Source organism: Geotrypetes seraphini, chromosome 14 (genome assembly GCF_902459505.1).
Source record: "Geotrypetes seraphini chromosome 14, aGeoSer1.1, whole genome shotgun sequence".
Classification (NCBI taxonomy): domain Eukaryota; kingdom Metazoa; phylum Chordata; class Amphibia; order Gymnophiona; family Dermophiidae; genus Geotrypetes; species Geotrypetes seraphini.
In genome coordinates, this window is record NC_047097.1 from 1,362,579 (window position 1) to 1,383,444 (window position 20,866).

General features: G+C 39.8%; 1 protein-coding gene across 1 annotated transcript; it reads left to right on the forward strand.

Moving 5' to 3' along the window:
- The first annotated feature begins 6,111 nt into the window (after positions 1 to 6,111).
- LOC117348508 (olfactory receptor 13G1-like) lies at positions 6,112 to 7,053 on the forward strand. Its single transcript, XM_033920722.1, has one exon. The coding sequence runs from the start codon at positions 6,112 to 6,114 to the stop codon at positions 7,051 to 7,053; it is 942 nt and encodes a 313-aa protein (XP_033776613.1).
- The last annotated feature ends 13,813 nt before the right edge of the window (positions 7,054 to 20,866 follow it).

Consider the following 20,866-nt stretch of genomic DNA (forward strand, 5'->3'; position numbering starts at 1 on the left):
TGTTCTTAGCCGCCACTGCACATTGAGCTGAGAGTTTCAATGTAACCTCAACAATGACACCTAGATCCTTTATCTGGGCAGTGACTCCTATGCAAGAAAAGCTTTCCTCTGACTTTGTGGATATATCCAAATTCTTTTTCCAAAAAACCGTGAATGAGAATTCTGGAAGTATAATCCTATCACTGCATTTAACTTCTGTACAAACCCAAATGATACTTTTAAGGTAGCCCTTTCAGACTCCTCAGATGGTGAAGGTTCCAGAAATGCTGATATTTTTAACTGACATGTTTGATAATTCCTGGTTGTTCCTTTGGATTATTTTTAGCAATAGCATAATATTTTAACATCTCAGTTAAGTATCACCAGGAGAAATATTAGGAGACTTTGGAAAATTCAAAAGCTGGAGATGAAGCCTTCAATCATAATTTTCTATTTGCTCTATCTTAAGAATTGTAATACCTTTTTATCTTTAACCATAAAAGTGGTAAGATCTTGTAAAGATTTAACCTCTCTCTGAATATGTTGGGCTTATGTTGAAAATTCAGTTCTAATGCTATCCAGATTCTTTGAAAGGGAGTCAACTGATTTGGTAACTCTCACATCCAACTTCTGCAGAGCATTTTATCGCCATGGTTGCTCCATTTTCTGAAGCCCAGAGCAACTGCCTCCTCTGGTCAATCAAGTAGCATTCTGTTCTCCATAAGGAGCCTCCAAGCCTGTGACTTCTGCTGCAAGGAAACTCTTCGAAGACATAGGGGCAGAGGGACTTGGATGCAGGTTGAACTTGAGCTCCAAAAGAGGAACATCAAGCCCCAAGGTCTCAGAAGCTCCTTCATCCAGTAAAATTCTGTGTTCTCTGGTTTTTGTACTTTTTGAAAGGGTGAAAAATTGATTAACTTTTACCTGTTCTACACCACTCAGGATTTTGTCCACCTGATTCATATCCCTGCTCACCATCTCTTTTCCAAGCTAAGGTGGAACTTAGCATAACATATCTCTGATTTGGATTATTCTTCCTGATCTGCATCACTTTACATTTGTCCATATTACATTTCGTCTGCCATTTGGATGCCCAAGTCTTCTAATTTCCTAAAGTCTTCCATCAATTTTTCACAATTCTTATGTTTTGACAACTTTGAATAGTTTTTGAGTCATTTGCAAATTTAATCACCTCACTTGTCGTTCCAATTTCCAGATAACATAACATAATAGCAGATTTCTAGACTGTATAGCCATAAATTCAATGTGGTTAAGAACATAAAAATTGCCGCTGCTGGGTCAGACCAGCTGTCCATTGTGCCCAGCAGTCTGCTCACGCGGCGGCCCTTAGGTCAAAGATCAGTGACCTAATTGAGTCTAGCCTTACCTGCATACGTTCTGATTCAGCAGGAACTTGTCTAACCTTGTCTTGAATCCCTGGAGGGTGCTTTCCCCTATAACAGCCTCTGGAAGAGCTTTCCAGTTTTCTACCACTCTCTGGGTAAAGAAGAACTGCCTTACGTTTGTACGGAATCTATCCCCTTTTAACTTTAGAGAGTGCCCTTTTGTTCTCTCCACCTTGGAGAGGGTGAACAATCTCTCTTTCTCTACTAAGTCTATTCCCTTCATTATCTTGAATGTTTTGATCATGTCCCCCCTCAGTCTCCTCTTTTCAAGGGAGAAAAGGCCCAGTTTCTCTAGCCTCTCACTGTACGGCAACTCCTCCAGTCCCTTAACCATTTTTGTCGCTCATCTCTGGACCCTTTCGAGTAGTACTCTGTCCTTTTTCATGTACGGCGACCAGTTTTGGACGTATATGGCCAGGTAAAGCGGCATGATAACCTTCTCCGATCTGTTTGTGATCCCCTTCTTGATCATTCCTAGCATTCTGTTTGCCTTTTTCACCACTGCCATGCATTGCGCAGACGGCTTCATTGACTTGTCTACAAGTACTCCCAAGTCTCATTCTTGGGGGGGCCTCTCTGAGTAATGCACCGGACATCCTGTGTTCTTCTATAAAATTTCTGTTACCCACATGCATCACCTTGCATTTATCCACATTGAACCTCATTTGCCATTTTGCAGCCCATTCCTCACATGTGTTAATGTCTCATTGTAGGTCTTCGCAATCCTTCTGTGTCCTCACTACTCTGAATAACTTTGTATCGTCCGCAAATTTAATCACCTTGCTCGTCGTACCAATTTCCAGGTCATTTATAAATATGTTGAAGAGCACTGGCCCGAGCACTGAACCCTGCGGCACTCCACTCATGACGCTTTTCTAGTCCAAGTATTGTCCATTTACCCCCCACTCTCTGTTTCCTATCTGCCAACCAGTTTTTAATCCATGTGAATATATCACTCTTGATTCCATGGCTCACAATTTTTCAAAGTAGTCGTTCATGCGGGACCTTGTCAAATGCCTTCTGAAAATCCAGATATACAATGTCAACCAGATCACCCTTGTCTATCTGCTGTTTACTCCCTCGAAGAAGTGCAGTAAGTTTGTCAAGCAAGATCTTCCTTTGCTGAATACGTGCTGGCTGGTCCTCATCATATTGTGTCCGTCAAGGTGATCAATGATGCGGTCCTTTATCAGCGCCTCTACCATCTTTCCCGGTACCGAAGTCAGACTCACCGGTCTGTAGTTTCCTGGATCTTCCCTCGAACCTTTCTTGAATATCGTCGTAACATTCGCCACTTTCCAGTCTTCCAGAATCTTTCCTGATTTGATCGACAGATTGGCTATTAGTTGAAGCAGTTCAGCTATAACCCCTTTGAGTTCCTTGATTACCCTCGGATGGATGCCGTCCGGTCCCGGGAATTTATCATTTTTAAGCCCATCAATCTGCCTGCATACCTCTTCTCGACTGACCGTCGACCCTATCAGTTTCCCGTCTTCATTTCTTGTGTATAGACTGTTGGCTTCTGGTATATTGGATATATCCTCTTCGGTAAATACAGACACAAAAAATGTATTCAGTTTGTCAGCGATGGCTTTGTCCTCCTTTAGTACTCCCTTTATTCCATGGTCATCTTCGCGGGTCATTTACCCTTAATATATCGAAAGAACGGCTTAAAATTTTTTGCCTCCTTGGCTATTTTTTCTTTATAGTCTCTTTTGGCTGCTCTCACCGCCTTATGGCACTTGTTTTGATGTTGTTTGTGCTTGTTCCAGTTTTCGTTCTTTTCCATTTCTGATCGCTGCCTTCACCGCTACAGTGAGCCACGCCGGTTCCTTGTTCTTTTTCCTTTTGGAACCCTTGATACGCAGTATATATAGATTTTGTGCTTCAGTGATTGTGTCCTTAAAAAGGGACCATGCTTGCTCTAGCATTTTTACAGTGCTTATCCTCTTCCTAATCTTCTTCCCCACCATGATACTCATCCCTTCGTAGTTTCCTTTTCGGAAGTTCAGTGCCATGGCAGTCGCTCTGGATTGATGCTTTGTTCTTGTGTCCAGGTTGAGGTGGATCATATTGTGATCACTGTTTCCCAGCGTCCCTTCTACTTCTATAACTTGTGCCCGTCCTCATAGTCCATTTAGAATTAAGTCCAGAATTGCATTTCCTCTCGTATTTTCCTTGATAAGTTGTTCCAGGAAACAATCACCTACAGCATCCAGGAACTTGGTCTCCCTACTGCAGCCGGAGGTGCCTAGGTTCCAATCTATCCACGGATAATTGAAATCGCCCATGATAACTGGCCTCGAGGGATGTTTCACCTAGGGCAGCATATTTAACTTGGGACCTCACATTGGTATTCACAAGGAATGTGGGCTCTGGGCCATAACAGGCCAGCCATTTGGAAGACAACTGCTGCTATTACAACCCTCTGTGGTCAATGTCCATTCCTCCTTGTAATTTGTGGAGGATTTTCTGTAGGTTCTGTCTTGGGGATTGTGTTATTGTGCATGTATTAACAACTTGTAGCCCACTTAGAATTGTGAGATAATGCAGGCTATCAATATTTTAATTAAATAAATAAAAATAATTTGTCAGGAATATGTGTGGTATAGTGTTTGGGATCTGGATTTGGGTTTGATTCCCACTGTGGCTCTTTCTGGGTACTGCATTTTACCCAGCCACAGCTGCTGCAATGTGCTAGGTGCTGATCACTTTTCTATGGATCACAAGAGGGTGGTCCAGCATCCCTTCCCCTACCCTTCCCCATGGCATCTCATAGGTTTGAGGTTGGCAGACATCATTCCTGGGAGGTATGGGGGTTGTGGGCACACTAATGAGAGTAGCTGCATACTCAGGCTTTGAGGGGAGTTCAATGTCCTGAACCACTCCCTCATGTACCGGATCTTCCCCCCATATGCACAAATACCAGCACTTGAAAATGATCAGAAAATGCAAATTAAGTATGAGACTTCAGTGCTTAGACAAGCTAGGATGCATAGGGAATACAACCACCCACTACTGTTTTGCTAATACATGGTTTTGCTATAAGCTATGAACCAGCCTCCAGACTAATTCCCAGATTACACAGATATAAACTGTATATGCAGGGGAAGTCTCTCTCAGGAATTGTGTGACTTTTGGAGCAATACGCAGCACCTGTATTACTGCCCAACACAGTCTCAGGTAACAGAAACTCCACAGACGTAATCGGTGAAGCACCACTGGAACAGTAGCAGTCTGGCATTTCTCTTCAGGCCTCTGTTGCATACCCCAAGGGAGGCAAGCTCAGGCCAAGCATAACCAGTATGCCTCAGGATCAGGATCCAGCAACATGCCCCCTTTTAGAGAATGATCACCAGGAACTAAGAGCCCTTCTGGAAATTCATCTTTATTCCCTTTTGACCTCAGGTCCTATCTTGGAAGATGATGTTTTCCATGTCTCCTGTTCTGACCTCTTGACCTGAGCATCTTCAGAAATATCCCCTCAATGTCACCTCAGGGACGTTCCAGGAACCTCAGCTCCTTGCTGGTGGCCCCGATGAGACACCTGCTTTTCTCCATATTTTTGCAGCATTCCAAAAATTTCCACGTTCCAATTTCAGTGCAACTTTTTTTTTCAACAGCCTGTCAGAGGAGGAGGGGTCGGAGCAGTATTTTCTGTTAATCAGCAATAGATTAGGAGCATGTAATCCATATGATTATGTGCATGTCATAAGTTGCCTGTTTGTATTTGGTTTTCCCATTTTGATTTGTTTTGTTTTAATTTATTAAAAATCCTTAATATATGTACTAGAATATAACACATGCTAGTATGCACGTAAATGAATGTTACATCAATTTAGCACTCACTAAAAATTTTAAGGTAGCACCAAAAGATGTATGAGGAGAGACTGGAAGCCCTGAGTATGTATACCCTAGAGGAAAAGAGGGACAGGGGAGATAAGATTCAGACGTTTAAATACTTGAAAGATATTAACGTAGAAGAAAATCTTTTCAAGAGAAAGGAAAATGGTAAAACCAGAGGACATAATTTGAGTTGAGGGGTGGGAGACTCAAGAACAATGTAAGGAAATTGTTCTTTACGGAGAGGGTGGTGGTGGATGCCTGGAATGCACTCCCGAGAGAAGTAGTGGAGAGGAAAACGGTGACAGAGTTCACGGAAGAGTGGGATGAACACAGAGGAGCTAGAATCAGAAAATAATAGTAAATATTGAAGAACTAAGGCCAGTATTGGGCAGACTTGCACGGTCTGTGTCTGTATATGGCCGTTTGGGGGAGGATAGATTGGGGAAGGCTTCAGTGGCTGGGATGGTGTAGATGGGTTGGAGCGAGCTTTGATAGAGACTTCAGTAGTTGGAACCTAAGCACAGTACCAGGCAGAGCTTTGGATTTTTGCCCAGAAATAACTAAGAATAAAAAAAATAAAATAATTTTTTTTTTTAGATTGAATCAGGTTGGGCAGACTGGATGGACTATTCGGGTTTTATCTGCCGTCATCTACTATGTTACTACACATATCTGTGGGATTAGCCTTGCTCTGCCATAGGCTACCCTGGTACTACCTGGAAGGTGCTAAGATGACCTGTAATAATATTCAGGGAAGCTATCCAAATATGAACAGCTAAGGGAAATAACCAGATAACTCGGCATTCTTACTGGATTTATTTCTGGTATTTGTCTAATGTTTGTTTCTGTTTCATTCCTACAGGTACAGATTTCAGCTGTAATGGAAGGCGATAACCAGAGCATAGCCATTGAATTTTATATGATTGGATTGTCTAGTCACCCAGAACTCCAGCCTTTGTTTTTTGCTGTCTTCCTCATTATTTACATAGCAGCTTTGCTGGGTAACATGGTGATCACTACTGTCATCACCACCGACTCTCGTCTTCATACTCCAATGTACTTCTTTCTTATTAACTTGTCCATCTTGGACATCTGCTGCACAACAGCTGCTATTCCAAAGGTTTTACAAATCATCCAGTCAAAGGAGAAAACGATCTCCTTCTCTGGCTGCATGGTTCAGTTGTGTATCTTCACCTCGGCCTTGAGTGCAGAGCTCATTCTCTTGACGGTAATGGCATGTGATCGTTATGTTGCAATATGCATCCCACTGCATTATAGCACCATTATGAACAGGAGGACTTGCATTCTTCTGGCTGCAGCTGTTTGGCAACTGGGGTTCTTGAATTCAATCATGCACACCAGCTTAATCCTCAGGTTAAAGTTCTGCCAGCACAACATTATTGACCACTTCTTTTGTGAAATTCCCCCACTGCTCAGTGTTGCCCGCTCAGACACATATATCAATCTTGTGGTCGTTATTATTGCAGATTTTTTCTTGGGTATGGCTTGTTTCATTCTAACAGTCATATCTTACACGTATATCATCTTAGCCATACTGAAAATCCGTTCTGCTGAGAAAAAGAAGAAAGCCTTTTCTACCTGTGCATCGCACCTCACTGTCGTGACATTATTCTATGGCGGGGTCATCTACACCTACGTTAGACCTGCTTTTGACAATAACCCAGAAGCTGACAAAGTCATGTCTGCAGTTTATGCCATTGCGTCTCCAGTGCTGAACCCCATTATTTACAGTTTAAGAAACAAAGAGGTTATCAATGCTCTGAAAAAACTGTTAGAAAGAAATTTAATCCCACATAAATAGTAACCATTTCAAATACTCAATTTCATTTTTAATTTGAAATTTTGTTGGTGATCTAGACCAGTGGTTCCCAACCCTGTCCTGGAGGACCACCAGGCCAATCAGGTTTTCAGGCTAGCCCTAATGAATATGCATGGAGGAGATTTGCATGCATGTCACTTTCATTATATGCAAATCTCTCTCATGCATATTCATTAGGGCTAGCCTGAAAACCCGATTGGCCTGGTGGTCCTCCAGGATAGGGTTGGGAACCACTGATCTAGACCAGTGTTTCTCAACTCAGTCCTGGAGTAGCCCCTTGCCAGTCAGGTTTTCAGGATATCCACAATGAATATGCATGAAAGAAATTGGCATATAATGGAGTATATGCAAATCAAGTTTATGCATATTCATTATGAATATCTTGAAAACCTGACTGGAAAGGGGGTACACAACAAGCAAAGAAGATATAGTATATATATGTATTTTTCATACAGTTCTTCACTGTCAGTTTAATTTCCATCCTATAATTTCACATAGAATTTTTCTTTTTCCAACCATCTTTATTTTCTCTTCTTTATTAATTTCCAGGTACTTTAGTTAGATTGTGAGCCTTCGGGACAGTAAGGGAATTTTTTAAGTACCTTCTTACTTCTCATTTATAATCTTAATGTATATTTTCTACAAACCGCTTAGAACCTAACGGATGTAGCGGTATATAAGAAATAAATTACATTACATATATACTTTAAGTTTTGTCTGTTCCATTTTGTGAATGTTACTTTTGTAAAACCGCCTAGGAATAGGCGGATGATAATTCGGAAACCCACAAAAAGTCAACAGGTGTCCAAAACAAGTGAGAGTCAAAACAAAAGGCACAATGGAGAGTGACAAAGTAAATAGTTCTTTCAAAGCTCTTTATTAATGTAATTCAAATATGGGACTCAACAAAAGCTGTGTTTCGGCTTCCCTGGCTTCATCAGGAGTCCATATCAGATGATACCCACACAAGTTTTATGCCAGAATGAATAAAGAGCTCCAATTGTGTCATCGTAGTGCATTCACAAACATAAATGTTCTGCTCAGAGTAAAACCAGCAAAGACCGAATTGAGAAATCCGGGTCTAGAATCTCTATGTGATTTATAATAAAATAGGCAATAGGAAGAATAGGGTTCCGTGATGCAGATGATCTAATTTGGGAAATTATAAAAGATGACAGACTTACTCAGCTAGTCTGAAAACTATATCTGCACTGATCAGGGGGCACAATGTTAGAGAATGCTATCAATTATGCACCCAACTGCCATTTGCTGAGCTGCCCTTGCAATTATTACCCACAGGGAAGTAAGAAATAGCACCAAGAGATGAAAATGTCACGGATTTAAAAACTACACCCGATATGTCACTTTTCAGCTAATAAGCTTCTAGATTGCTACTGAGGACTGGGAAGTCAATTTAAAATGGTTCCTTGCGCTTCTGTATGGTGTTACAATACTTTGAGCTGCTGTAATGGTGTTACAAATCAGACTAAAACTAAAGAGTGGGAGGAAAAGCCTCAGAACCCAGTCCGGGACATATAGGGAAAATGCTTGAAGTACCTGTATGCAAACCGCTTTGAGTGTGATTGTAAAACTACAAAAAAAAAAAAATAAAAAAAAAAAGGTGGTATACAAAGCCCTATCACTATCTTCTCTCAAACAAAGCAAGTACACCCTCATAGGCGGTGGCCTCAAACTTGTGGCCCAGGGGTCACATGCGGCCCGCCAGGTACTATTTTGAGGCCCTCGGTATGTTTATCATAATCACAAAAGTAAAATAAAACAATTTCTTGATCATATGTCTCTTTAGCTATAAATTACAATATTATTATTAAGACTTAGCCAAAAAGAAAGAGTTTTATCTCATGCAAAATCTCATTTCTTTAATAAGACATTAACTATTTTTTTCTGAGGCCCTCCAAGTACCTACAAATCCAAAATGTGGCCCTGCAAACGGTTTGAGTTTGAGATCACTGCTCATAGGCATAAAAACCTCACACTACAAAAAGTTGTATGTATGTATATGCATTTAAATCCAATCAATGCACAAAAAACTTTTTTCCCCCCAAGACATTTTATTAAAGAAATATAAAGCAAAAACACAATAAATGCTCTACATATTTCAATAATCTTACAAAACCCTTCAAGCATTCATTAATTGTTCAACCAACTCTAATGGTTAATTGGTTCTTTTTCTTCTGAGCTTCAGCCCCACCACATCAATAAATTTCATAGCGGCAAACTTTACGTGGTACTATCGTCACTGGCTCAATAGAAATTTTCTATTCTTTATACTCCTATAAATTCTGCTATTGCTGTTTTAACTTTAAAGTGCTCAGTGCTTGATATTCTATTTTCTCATAAACTTAATTTCAATAAATAAATGATTTATACTTTAAGAAACATATGTCCAATTTCATTTCATTTCAACCATGGACTTACCTTAATGGAATTCTTGTTTACACATAACTTCATATTTTTAAGCGCAGTTTAGGAGGGTTGAATCCAACGTGTTTCGCATATCGCTTTTTCAAGGGTCCTCCCTAGAAAATATAACCATTGATCAGTACTTAGATAGTCATCTATACAGTCTAAAACAAGTCCCAAGCATCTCTCAATCTGTAAACTAAACATATGCTTTAACACTTCTTACCACCACCCCACTAAATTGTTCAGAGTAAAGATGGCCGCAGCATCCTTATGATGACGTATTTATATAAATTTCCAACTAAACAACTGAATTGGAGCTTAACCAATCAGTGAACCCCATTCCACCTCAGCATTCTACCCATTTGGCTCTACCGTAGCTAAATTATGATCTTTTTCTAAATTTCCACCCACCCTCCCTCCCTCCCCTCAATTAACTGATCAATGACCCACCATCTCAAATCTTCAATGGGATGCCCCTTCTGAATCCAGTGATTTACCATTGGAGTTTGTTGATTACCTGCTAGAATACGGGATTTGTGCTCATTGAGTCTAAGTTCTATAGACCTACTCGTTCTCCCTATATATATTAAGTCACAAGGACATAAAACAGCACTCGCTTACTGTTGCAATCTCTATGTACCCTTAATCTCACTAGATAATTCTTTTGTAGCATAACCCATTCAGTGACTTCTATCGTAATACTGCATCATTGGCACTTGTCACATTTAATGTGACTACCCCCCGCTGCTAACTTCATATTCCCATTCACAGTGTGTTGAAATTTTTGGAAATTAAACATCTGACCTATGGCCTTTCCATGACTATATGCGACTAAAGGAAATTGTTGTAATGCAGGATGAAGTTGAATAACATGCCAGTAGCCTCGCATTATGGCTACTAGTCTTGTAGCTGCTTGGGAATAGGGCAAAACACATGTTAATCTTCCAGATGTTTCAGAAAGTTTAATTTGTTCTAACAGCAGTAATTCCCTTTGGGCACATCTTGCTCTCAGGTATGACTGCTTGACCAATTTTTCAGGATACTGATGTTTCAAATTTTCTGCCTGAACTTTAAACTCTGATAAGTCTGAGCATATATAGCGTGCTCTTAAAAACTGGCTAATAGGCAGATTATACTTCAATTTATACAGATGAAAACTAGAAAAATGGAGAAAAGTATTACGTGCCATGGGCTTTCGATATAGTGAAGTATTATATTTGCCCTCTTTCAGGGTTATAAGGAGATCTAAAAATTCTATACAGGTCTGGTGGCAATTCATCGTAAAATGCATTCGATTGTCCACAGAATTTAAATATTGTAGAAACACGTCCAGTTCTTCACTAGAGCCTTGCTATATAAAAAAGATATCATCCAAAAAACAGATCCAAACCAAAAATTTTGAAAAATAAGAGTATCAAGCACTGAGCACTTTAAAGTTAAAGCAGCAATAGCAGAATTTATAGGAGTATAAAGAATAGAAAATTTCTATTGAGCCAGTCACGATAGTACCACGTAAAGTTTGCCGCTATGAAATTTATTGATGTGGTGGAGTGGTGGGGTTGAAGCTCAGAAGAAAAAGAACCAATTAACCATTAGAGTTGGTTGAACAATTAATGAATGCATGAAGGGTTTTGTGTAAGATTAAGAACATAAGAAATGCCGCTGCTGAGTCAGACCAGTGGTCCATCATGCCCAGCAGTCCGCTCACGTGGCGGCCCTTTTGGTCAAAGACCAGCGCCCTAACTGAGACTAGCCCTACCAGCGTATGTCCTTGTTCAGTAGGAACTTGTCTAACTTTGTCTTGATTTATTGCCTTTAAGGAAAAAGAAAAAATTAAATACATCATTGGTGAAATGTTACAGGGGTTCTACATATTTCAATAACATATTTAAACCTAAGCATATAAAGAGCAGAGAACAAGAAAAATATTACAAAATGCAAAAATATTACAAAATATGGAAGCACAGTGCATATAAGATAAATGAGATTACATACCATTTCCACAAAGAAAGGACTCAATGTTTTCAAAGAGGAACTATGAAGTTATTTCAGTTGTGATAAAGATGGGTCACAGAAAGAAGATAAAAGGGACCAATGTTTGTGAACTATCCTAAATGTCCCCAGCTTATCTGCTATCGCCATTTCACATCTCTGATGGAAAAGTATTGAGTTCCACCAAACACTAATATTAAGAAGATGTAAAGTTTTCGACCACAATACTTGATCTAGACCCTGGAAAAAAAATGTTCCGACCCGTACGTTGCGTTCACATTCGGCAATGAAACTGTTATTCAAATGTGTCCAGGATATGCATTAGAAAAAGACCTGGATGTCAGCTATTTCTTTAGCTGGCCCTAAATTGTGGATTACATTGAATGGATCATTAAGATTATGTACTAACTTTGGGTCATTATTGAAAACCCACTTATTTGTAAAAGCCTTCTATGAAAGGAACTTCTGCTTTAATGTACTTCTAAGATCTTGTTATTTGCTGAATTTGTTTTTTTAGCTGATTTATTATTTTTTTTATTAAGTTTGTATTTTATTATGTTTTTAGTTGAATTTGTACTTTCTGTAGGTCTCAATTTGTGTACGTTCATTTGAATTCCACCTAGTTGATAGGCGAAATAGAAAATTTTTAAAATAAATAAATAAATTAATTAATGTCTGGGAAGAGAGATTTGAACATAATGATTGAAAAAGATATCCGAACCAAAATATCAAATATCTTTTGTACAATTACCCAATTAACGAGAGAACATTCATGCATCATATGTATGAGTGATCCCGGAAGTTGTTTGCAATTCCAACATGCATTAGACGAAACCAAGTCCAACATAGAGTTTGTGGGGAGGCCATACTAGTTTGTGATAAAGAAAAACCAAAGATTGTAAAGAGTTTGCTGAAGTGGGAGGTCTCATAGTTCTAGTCCAAAAAAGGAACCAGCTTGAATCATCCAATACATGTCCACAATCCTGCTCCCATATGTGCTGAAGAGCAGAAGTGTATATTGAAGATGAAGGAGTAATTCTTTTATATAATTGAGAAGCTGTGTGTCCCTTCATTAGCAGAGTTGTGGCTAAATTAAATATATCTGGAATGCGATCCTGTAAAGATTGGAAATACTGATTATTTTTTAAACAATGATACAACATTTATAATAAAAATGAGAAGGTAAGGAAAAATGCTCTTCTAGATCATGAAATGACATTAGAGAATTTTGAGGATTCAAAATATCTTTAAATGTAATTATTCCCTTATCTAGCCACTCCTTCCACAAAAAGAGTTTCTTATTAATGAGAACTTCAAAATTAAACCAAGGAGTGATCTGAAAGGAACTGTAGAACGGTCACTTTAAAGTTTTGTCCAAAGTAAGCAAGCAATATGCCGTTGCAGAAAGAATACCATTAGTCAAGTTAGAGTTAGAAGTTGATAATATCATCCTCATTGGAAGAGGGGAGGTAAAATACTGTTCTAAAGTATACCACGTCAGAGTGTAATCTTGATGCTCATAAAACCCAATGCAGTCCCTGTTGCGTTATGAAAGCTTTATGATACATCAGAAAATCTGGGAAAAAAACTCCACCTAACTTTTTTCAGCTTCAGTTTCTTTAATGCAATTCTAGGTTTTTTAGATTTCCATAAAAAAAGAAGTAAGCAATCTATCTAACTGCTTGTAGAATGCCATGGGAAAGAGTTTGGGTACCATCTGTAAAATATAATTGATTTTGGAAGCTAGCATCATTTTAATTGTTTCTAATCTCCCCCACCAGGTTAAATTAAGAGGATGTCACGAGTGAATACATTTTTTAATCAAGGAAATAATCTTCTTAATAGACATGTTCAATTCTATTCCCAGATATTTTAACTTGTGAGAGTTCCAGACAAGACAAGCACAAAAAACTGATTTATCTTCAGAACAGCAGGTCTCATCAATGGTGGCCAGCGTTTCGCTATAAAAGCTGCTTCAGGGCATCCAGGCACCTGAAACATTCCCATGACTTTACATCCCTAGTCACTATTATGGGAACCCTCACCTTTTTGTACATTTCTTTTCCTCCATGGGAATGTCCAAAGTAAGACCATGGTTATGGACTGATGAGCAGCCACTGCCATCAGACAGCCCCTTAAGACAGCAGCATACACAGATGCCCCTTTCCACCCTCGTGTCTAAAACTTTCATGTTCCTAGAGGGCCCAAAAGAGGTGGTCAGAAGGATCAGTTGCTGCCATCTCCCAGCCAGCTTTAGGACACATAACATTCACATCCCTGTCAACAACGGCAACAATAGCCCCATCCATCTAACAGCACAGGGCCAACCCATCCTGCATGCCCATTGTCAGATCACCCTCCAGGGTTCCCTTCTATGTTACCTCATTGGTGCCATACCTAAGACATGTACCCCAAGTAGCAAAAACTGCCCACACCTGTCCTTGTCCCTTCCTCCTGACAGCCAGCTGCACTCATGGGATGTTGTGACCTCAACTGTAAAATTTTACATACACTGGGCACCCAGCTCAGGACCAGCCTTCCATAACTCAGGCTCCCCCGGAGCAGTCAGTTGCATCCCAGGATCCCCTGGTGCAGCTCATCACACAAGCAAGAGCAAAAGTGGAAATGTCCAATCAGAATGGTGCACAAAAAGTGTCTTTCAACTCATCTGATAAATCCAAATGTCTTTATTCATCCAAAATAACTCATTCATCCAAAGTAACTCAATGACTCAACATGATCATGTTTCGGCCACCCGGCCTACATCAGGAGTCTTAGGAGTCTTTGGGTATCAATTGGATAAATATGCTCTAAAACACAACGATCAAACCGTTGCTCCGAATCTTGTGACACTACAAACCAACACGACCTTGCTTTAGAGCATATTTACATTGACTGGTTAAATGTTACGTCAGAGAGTGCTAGGGAGGTAAAATTCTTAGACATAATAAATAACTTCTTCTTGGAGCAACTGGTCCAGGAACCGACAAAAGGGTGAACTATTTTAGATTTGGTCTTTAGTGGAATGCAAGGCATAGTACAGGAGTTAACTCTGTTGGGTCTGTTGGAAAACAGTGATCATAAGAAAGTGATGGGGCTGGATGGTGTACACCTGAGGGTGCTGAAGGAACTTAGGGAAGTTCTGGTGGCTCTGCTTATTGACCTTTTTAATACTTCTCTAGAGTCAGGAGTGGTACTGGAGGACTGAAGAAGGGTGGATGTGGTCCCTCTCCATAAATGTGGCAGTAATGAAGAAGTTTTGGAATTACAGGCCAGCAAGTCTGACTTCTGTGGTAAGCAAATTAATGGAAACGCTTTTAAAAAAGAGAATGGTAAAGTTGCTGGAATCCAGTGGATTACAGGACCAGAGGCAACATATATTCACTAGAGATAGGTCTTGTCAGACAAATCTGATCAATTTCTTTCACTGGGTGACCAGAGAATTGGATAGAGGGAGTGTGCTAGATGTGGTGTATTTAGATTTTAGCAAAGCCTTTGACAGTGTTCCACACCAGATGTCAAATAATTAAACTGAGTGCATAGGGAGAAGTATAGCCGTTAGGAAAAAGGAGGTATTGATGCCCCCTATAGGATTCTGATGAGATTTCATTTAGAATATTGTGTACAATTCTGGAGACCGCTCCTTCAAAAAGATATGAAAAGGATGGAGTCCAGAGGATAATAATAATAACTTTATTTTTCTATACCACCATCACTAACAATTCTAGGTAGTTTACATAAAGAGTACTAGACATTCAGTGAAATACATAGTTTCATTCTAAAAATGACTAAAAAGATCATTAAATACTCAATTGAATATTACGCGGTTTCCAAAGCCTCCTATTGTATATAATGAATCTTTCAAAAAAAGAATTCACTATTTCTAATTAATCTGTTGTATAGTAAAATTCATAATCAGACCTTCTTATTTAAATAATAAATTTGTTAAAAAGATTGGTCTTCAATAGTTTCCAAAAGGAACAATAAGAATAAGATGAGGCTTGATGAAAACATTCACTCAGCCACTTTTGTAATTTACCTGTTTGAAATGTAAAGTGTCCTGTCCAGGTATGTCTTGTAACGGTATGATTTTATCTTAGGATATATTAAAAAAATTAAAGTTTTGAGTATCCCTCATGGGTCTCTATAGGTTACAATGAGTGGAAAGGTAAATCGGAGACAATCCAAATATCAATTTGAAACATATACACACATATTAAATAGAACCCTTGCTTCAAAAGGCAACCAATGTAGTTGTTGATAATACGGGCTAATGTGGTCATGCTTTTTCAAACCAAATATTAACTAATGGCTACTAAAGTGGTGTGTGGTCTCTGTCATAAGACATGTGGGAACAGACTTAAAGATCTCAATATATATACTTTAGAGCAGGGGTGTTCAACCTTTTGGCTTCCCTGGGCCGCATTGGCCAAAAAAAATGTTTCTGGGAGGCTGCACAAATGCTGCAGCAAGACAGAGGAGGGAGCCAGCAAGATGGTAAACACCCAGGGGCAGCAGAGGAAAACACTGCATTGTCCTCGACTGGGGCAATACAAAATACTTCACAGGGCCGCAGGTTGGACACCCCTGCTTTAAAGAAAAGGCAGGAGAGGGGAGAGATGATAGAGACATTTAAATACCTATATGGCATAAATGCGCATGAGTCGAGACTCTTTCATTTGAAAGGAAGCTCTGGAATTAGAGGGCATAGGATGAAGTTAAGAGATGATAGGCTCAGTAATCTAAGGAAATACTTTTTTTTATAGAAAGGGTGGTAGATGCGTGGAACAATCCCACGAAAGAGATGGTGGAGTCAGAGTCTGTGTCTTGAAGTAAAGGTACAGGCTGTTCCATCTGGTTAGCTTGTAAATGAAGGCTTTTTCAGGCTGTGGGAAAATATGTATTAAAGTGTCTGTAGTGTCCAGCATACACAAGGTAGTCCAGTATGTCCAGGTTATCCATCTCAGTCTGAATTCAAGAAAGTGTAAGATAGGCATGTGGGATCTCTCAGAGAGAGGAAGAAATAATAGTTACTGTGGATGGGTAAACTGGATGGGCCATTTGGCCTTTATCAGCCATCATGTTTCTATAACATGATCAAATTTGAGCTGATACCAGGAGTGAAATTGCAAAAGAAATCTACTGTAGCGGTATTTAATTTTTGAAATGGCAACTGATAAAATGAGGAAAATGGTGAAAAAGAAGCTAAAAAGATCAGTTACAAAGGTTAGGTCTTAAAACCAGGCATGGATGTTATTTAAAACTACTATCATGGAAGCCCTGACCAGATGTATTCTACATATTAACAAAGGTGGAAAGAAGAGGAAACGGGATGGCATGGTTAAAAGGTGAAGTGAAAGAGGCTGTTAGAGCAAAAAAACAAAATATCATTTAAAGAATGAAGAAAATAAGAACAGACATAAGCACTGGCAAGTTAGATGCAAAGCATTGATAAAGAAAGCTAAGAAGCAATATGAAGAGAAACTTGCCAAAGAGGCAAAAACTCCCAGTAACAATTTTTTTTTTTAAAATCTTTATTCATTTTTAAAACTTACAATAAGTGTCTCAGCAAATAAAAACATTGTAAGTTAGATACAACACTTACTATTCTACAATAATCCATTTTAAAAAGTTTATCACCCTCCCTCCCCTCTCTTCCATATCACAAATATAACAGATATATCATGTAATAAAACAGTAACAATTTTTTTTAAGGTACATCAGAAGCAGAAAAGGTGTGAGGGAATCTGTGAGATCGTTGGATGATCAAGGAGCAAAAGAGGCACTCAGGGAGGATAAGGCCATAGCGGAGAGACTGAATGAATTGTTTGCTTCTGTCTTTATGGAAGAAGATGTAAGAGATCTACATGAACCAGAAATGGTTTTTCAGGGTGATGATGTCATCTACTCTCCAGTTCATTGCTGTGTGATTCTGATGTGGGAGCTTGCTCCACCCCTTTGCTAAAGACACTGAGCAGTTAAAAAAGCTCAGTGCCTAACGGCAGCATTTCAATGCAAGTCAAGGTGCCTTAGAGCGCACCTTTGCGTGACAACTTGTGTGATGATTTGATTGCTGGACTGGATTCTGTCAAGTTAAGTAAACTGAATTGGTTTTAGAATCTTTGTTTTGATTTTAGTTATACGGCCATAATGTATTTCACGACAGGCTTGATGTTTTATCTGGGAGGTCAGCTCACTTTCCCCAGAATCAATAGTGGCAGATGATTTACCTACAAATTTATCTAGTAGAACAACTCAATTGTGGGGATAGAGAGGAGTCTAACCTATTTCCAATTAAAGTTTTGAAGACCAAAATGAAAAAGAAGGAAAGAGCTCTATAAAAATTCATACCATAGAATCTTCATCAGGTTCATTTACCTCTTTGCCTTACGCTTATTTGAACTCTAGATCTGTTAGAAACAAGTCCCCTATGATTAGAAATCTGATCATTATCAAGAATTTAGCCTGTTTCTTCATTACAGAGACATGATGACCCAATAATGACAGACTTAATTCCTTCAGGATATAAAATCATTCCCCTGAGTCGTAACAAAAAGAAAGGAGGTGGATTAGTGGTTTCAAATTCTGGATTAACAAATAATTTAGAAATTTTAACATGTGATTAAGTAGATATGATTTAGCCACTGAGGGGATGGGCTAAAGCAAAGGAAGAATTTTATGAGATAGCGATGTTTAATTCCTCATTCGCCTCTCATTGTTTACTATTGAGGGACATTAATTTGCACTTAGAAGACAGTGATAATGGAGATGTCATTGATTTAATATATTTCTCAACTTCCATGGATTACAAAATCACAACTTTCTTACAGACGCATGAAAAAGGCCATCACATAGAAACATGATGGCAGATAAAGGCCAAATGGCCCATCTAGTCTGCCCATCCGCAGTAACCAGTAACTCTTTTTCTCTCCGAGAGATCCCACATGCCTTTCCTAGGCCCTCTTGAATTCAGACACAGTCCCTCTCCATCACCTCTTCCAGGAGATCCTGCAATTGTGTGGCTTTAATATGATCTTTAAAATATAATGCTACTCCTCCTCCTTTTCTTCCTACCCTGTCTTTCCTTAACAGATTATAGCCCGGTATAACTACATCCCAGTCATGGTTCTCCATGAACCACGTTTCCACAATTGCCACTATGTCCAACTCTTCTTCTTCCATCACAGCATCTAGATCCAGAATCTTGTTCCCATACTTCAAGCATTAGTATATATTGCTTTCCAGACATTGCCCCCTTTTCCCATCTGTGTAGAGGTATTCAGTGATTTACTTACCTGAGCACTTATACTCATCCAGGGGCTTTGATCACCCTGCCCCATCACTTCTAGTTTAAAGCCCTCTTCAGTAGATTATCCAGCCTGTTGGCGAAGACACTTCTTCCCTTCTTGATAGATGCACACCATCCCTGCTCAGCATCCCTTGGAAAATCATCCCATGGCCCAGGAAGCCAAAACGCTCTCGATGACACCATCCATGTAGCCACGCATTCATCTCCAGGAATCGAGCTTCTCTGCCCTGGCATTTAACCTCGACAGGGAGGATGGACAAGAAAACCACCTGCGTACCTGACTTCTTCACCTTCTCTACCAGAGCCACAAAGTCACTTTTTATATGTTCACGGGGGTACCTGGCAGTATCATTAGTGCCAATGTGGATGAGCAGCATTGGATAGTAGTCATCAGGCTTGATGAGTCTCAGCAATCTCTCTGTAACATCTTGGATTTTGGTACCAGGTAGACAGCATACCTCTTGCGACATCATGTCAGGTCTGCAGATGGACACTTCTGTATCCCTCAGAAGGAAATCGCCAACTACCACTACCTTACGCCTCCTAGTGGTCACTGATCCAGTAATTTTGGGGATTTCAAGTTTTGGCCCTTCCTCTTCCTGGGATGTTTTCATCTTCTCCGCTTCCAGGTCAGTATACCGGTTCTTCAGTTCAAGGGCGGGGTGAGTCACAGTACCAATATTGCAGTGTTCCATAATCTGAGTCCAGCTGCCTTCCCTCAGCACAGCCTCTTCTTCCCCACTTTGACATCTCATGAACCATTTCATTGATGTACCTCTAATTCTCACGGATGCTTCTCAGTCTTGCCACCTCCCCTCTCAGTTATTTTACTTCTTTCATGAGGGATTCAAGCTCAAGACAGCTTGCATATGGAGCCACTCCCTCAGCCTGGGTAACATTTTCTGTCTGCACAAAGACAGAAGTTGTAACCTGAGCAGCAGCTTTGGTGATATGTTTCTCAACCATACTGTAGTGCAGAAGTACTTACACCCAGAAGAAGAAAAGAAAGGGCAGAAAAATCCTACCAAAGTAATGCCCTGGTTGGCTGTAGAACCTATAAATAAAAAAGCTCTGCCTTGGGGTGGGTGGGAGGAAATTAAATTAACACCAGAGCCTATCCTCAACAGCTATTTGTGCCCTAATCTGATATGCCCCAAAATGCAACCTAAAACATTAATCTAGGCTAAAATATTAAACCCTAACAGAGACTCTAAAAGCTACACTATTGCCTAACTGATTTTGCTGAGCTAAAAAAGAGAACTATAAAAATATAGCCTACTGAAACCCAAGTTTAACTTTCCCAAGTTTGAATGCCAGCAGGCAAGATATTCCAATGGATGTTCTTGTTTTTTTGTCCCAGCAGAGCAGATTCTCTCTCAGTACCTCTTCAGGTGTGGGGAAAAGGGTAAGTTTCCAGATCTGGTGAGAGGGTTTGGGGGTTAGGTGTTTCAGGTTTTTGCAGATTGTCCTTGTTAAGATCAGCTTAACCTTAGTTCCGGGGAAGATGGCCGAATCATTAATCAAGGACAGTATCAATGAGCATATAGAAAAAAATAAGCTGATGAGAACAAGCCAGCATGGTTTCTGTAATGGAAGATCATGCCAAACTAACCTACTGCACTTCTTTGAGGGGATAAGCGAACAATTGGACAAAGGTGACCCCATAGACATAGTATACTTGGACTTCCAGAAAGCCTTCGACAAGGTACCTCACAAGCGCCTACTAAGGAAACTGTGGAACCATGGGGTGGAAGGGGACATGCACAGATGGATCAGAAATTGGCTGGCGGACAGGAAACAGAGGGTGGGAGAAAAAGGGACACTATTCTGACTGGAAAGGGGTCACAAGTGGCATCCCGCAAGGGTCAGTGCTGGGACCACTGCTATTCAATATATTTATTAATGACCTGGAAACAGGGACGAAGTGCGAAGTTATAAAATTTGCGGACGACACAAAACTCTCCGGTAAAGTTAGATCTGTTGAGGAATGTAAAGAACTTCAAAGGGACCTGAAAAAACTGAGTGAGTGAGCAAATAAATGGCAGATGAGCTTCAATGTAGAGAAAT

Excerpts from the sequence above, each read along its gene's own strand:
- LOC117348508 (XM_033920722.1), top strand. The coding sequence starts at position 6,112 with ATGGAAGGCGATAACCAGAGCATAGCCATTGAATTTTATATGATTGGA.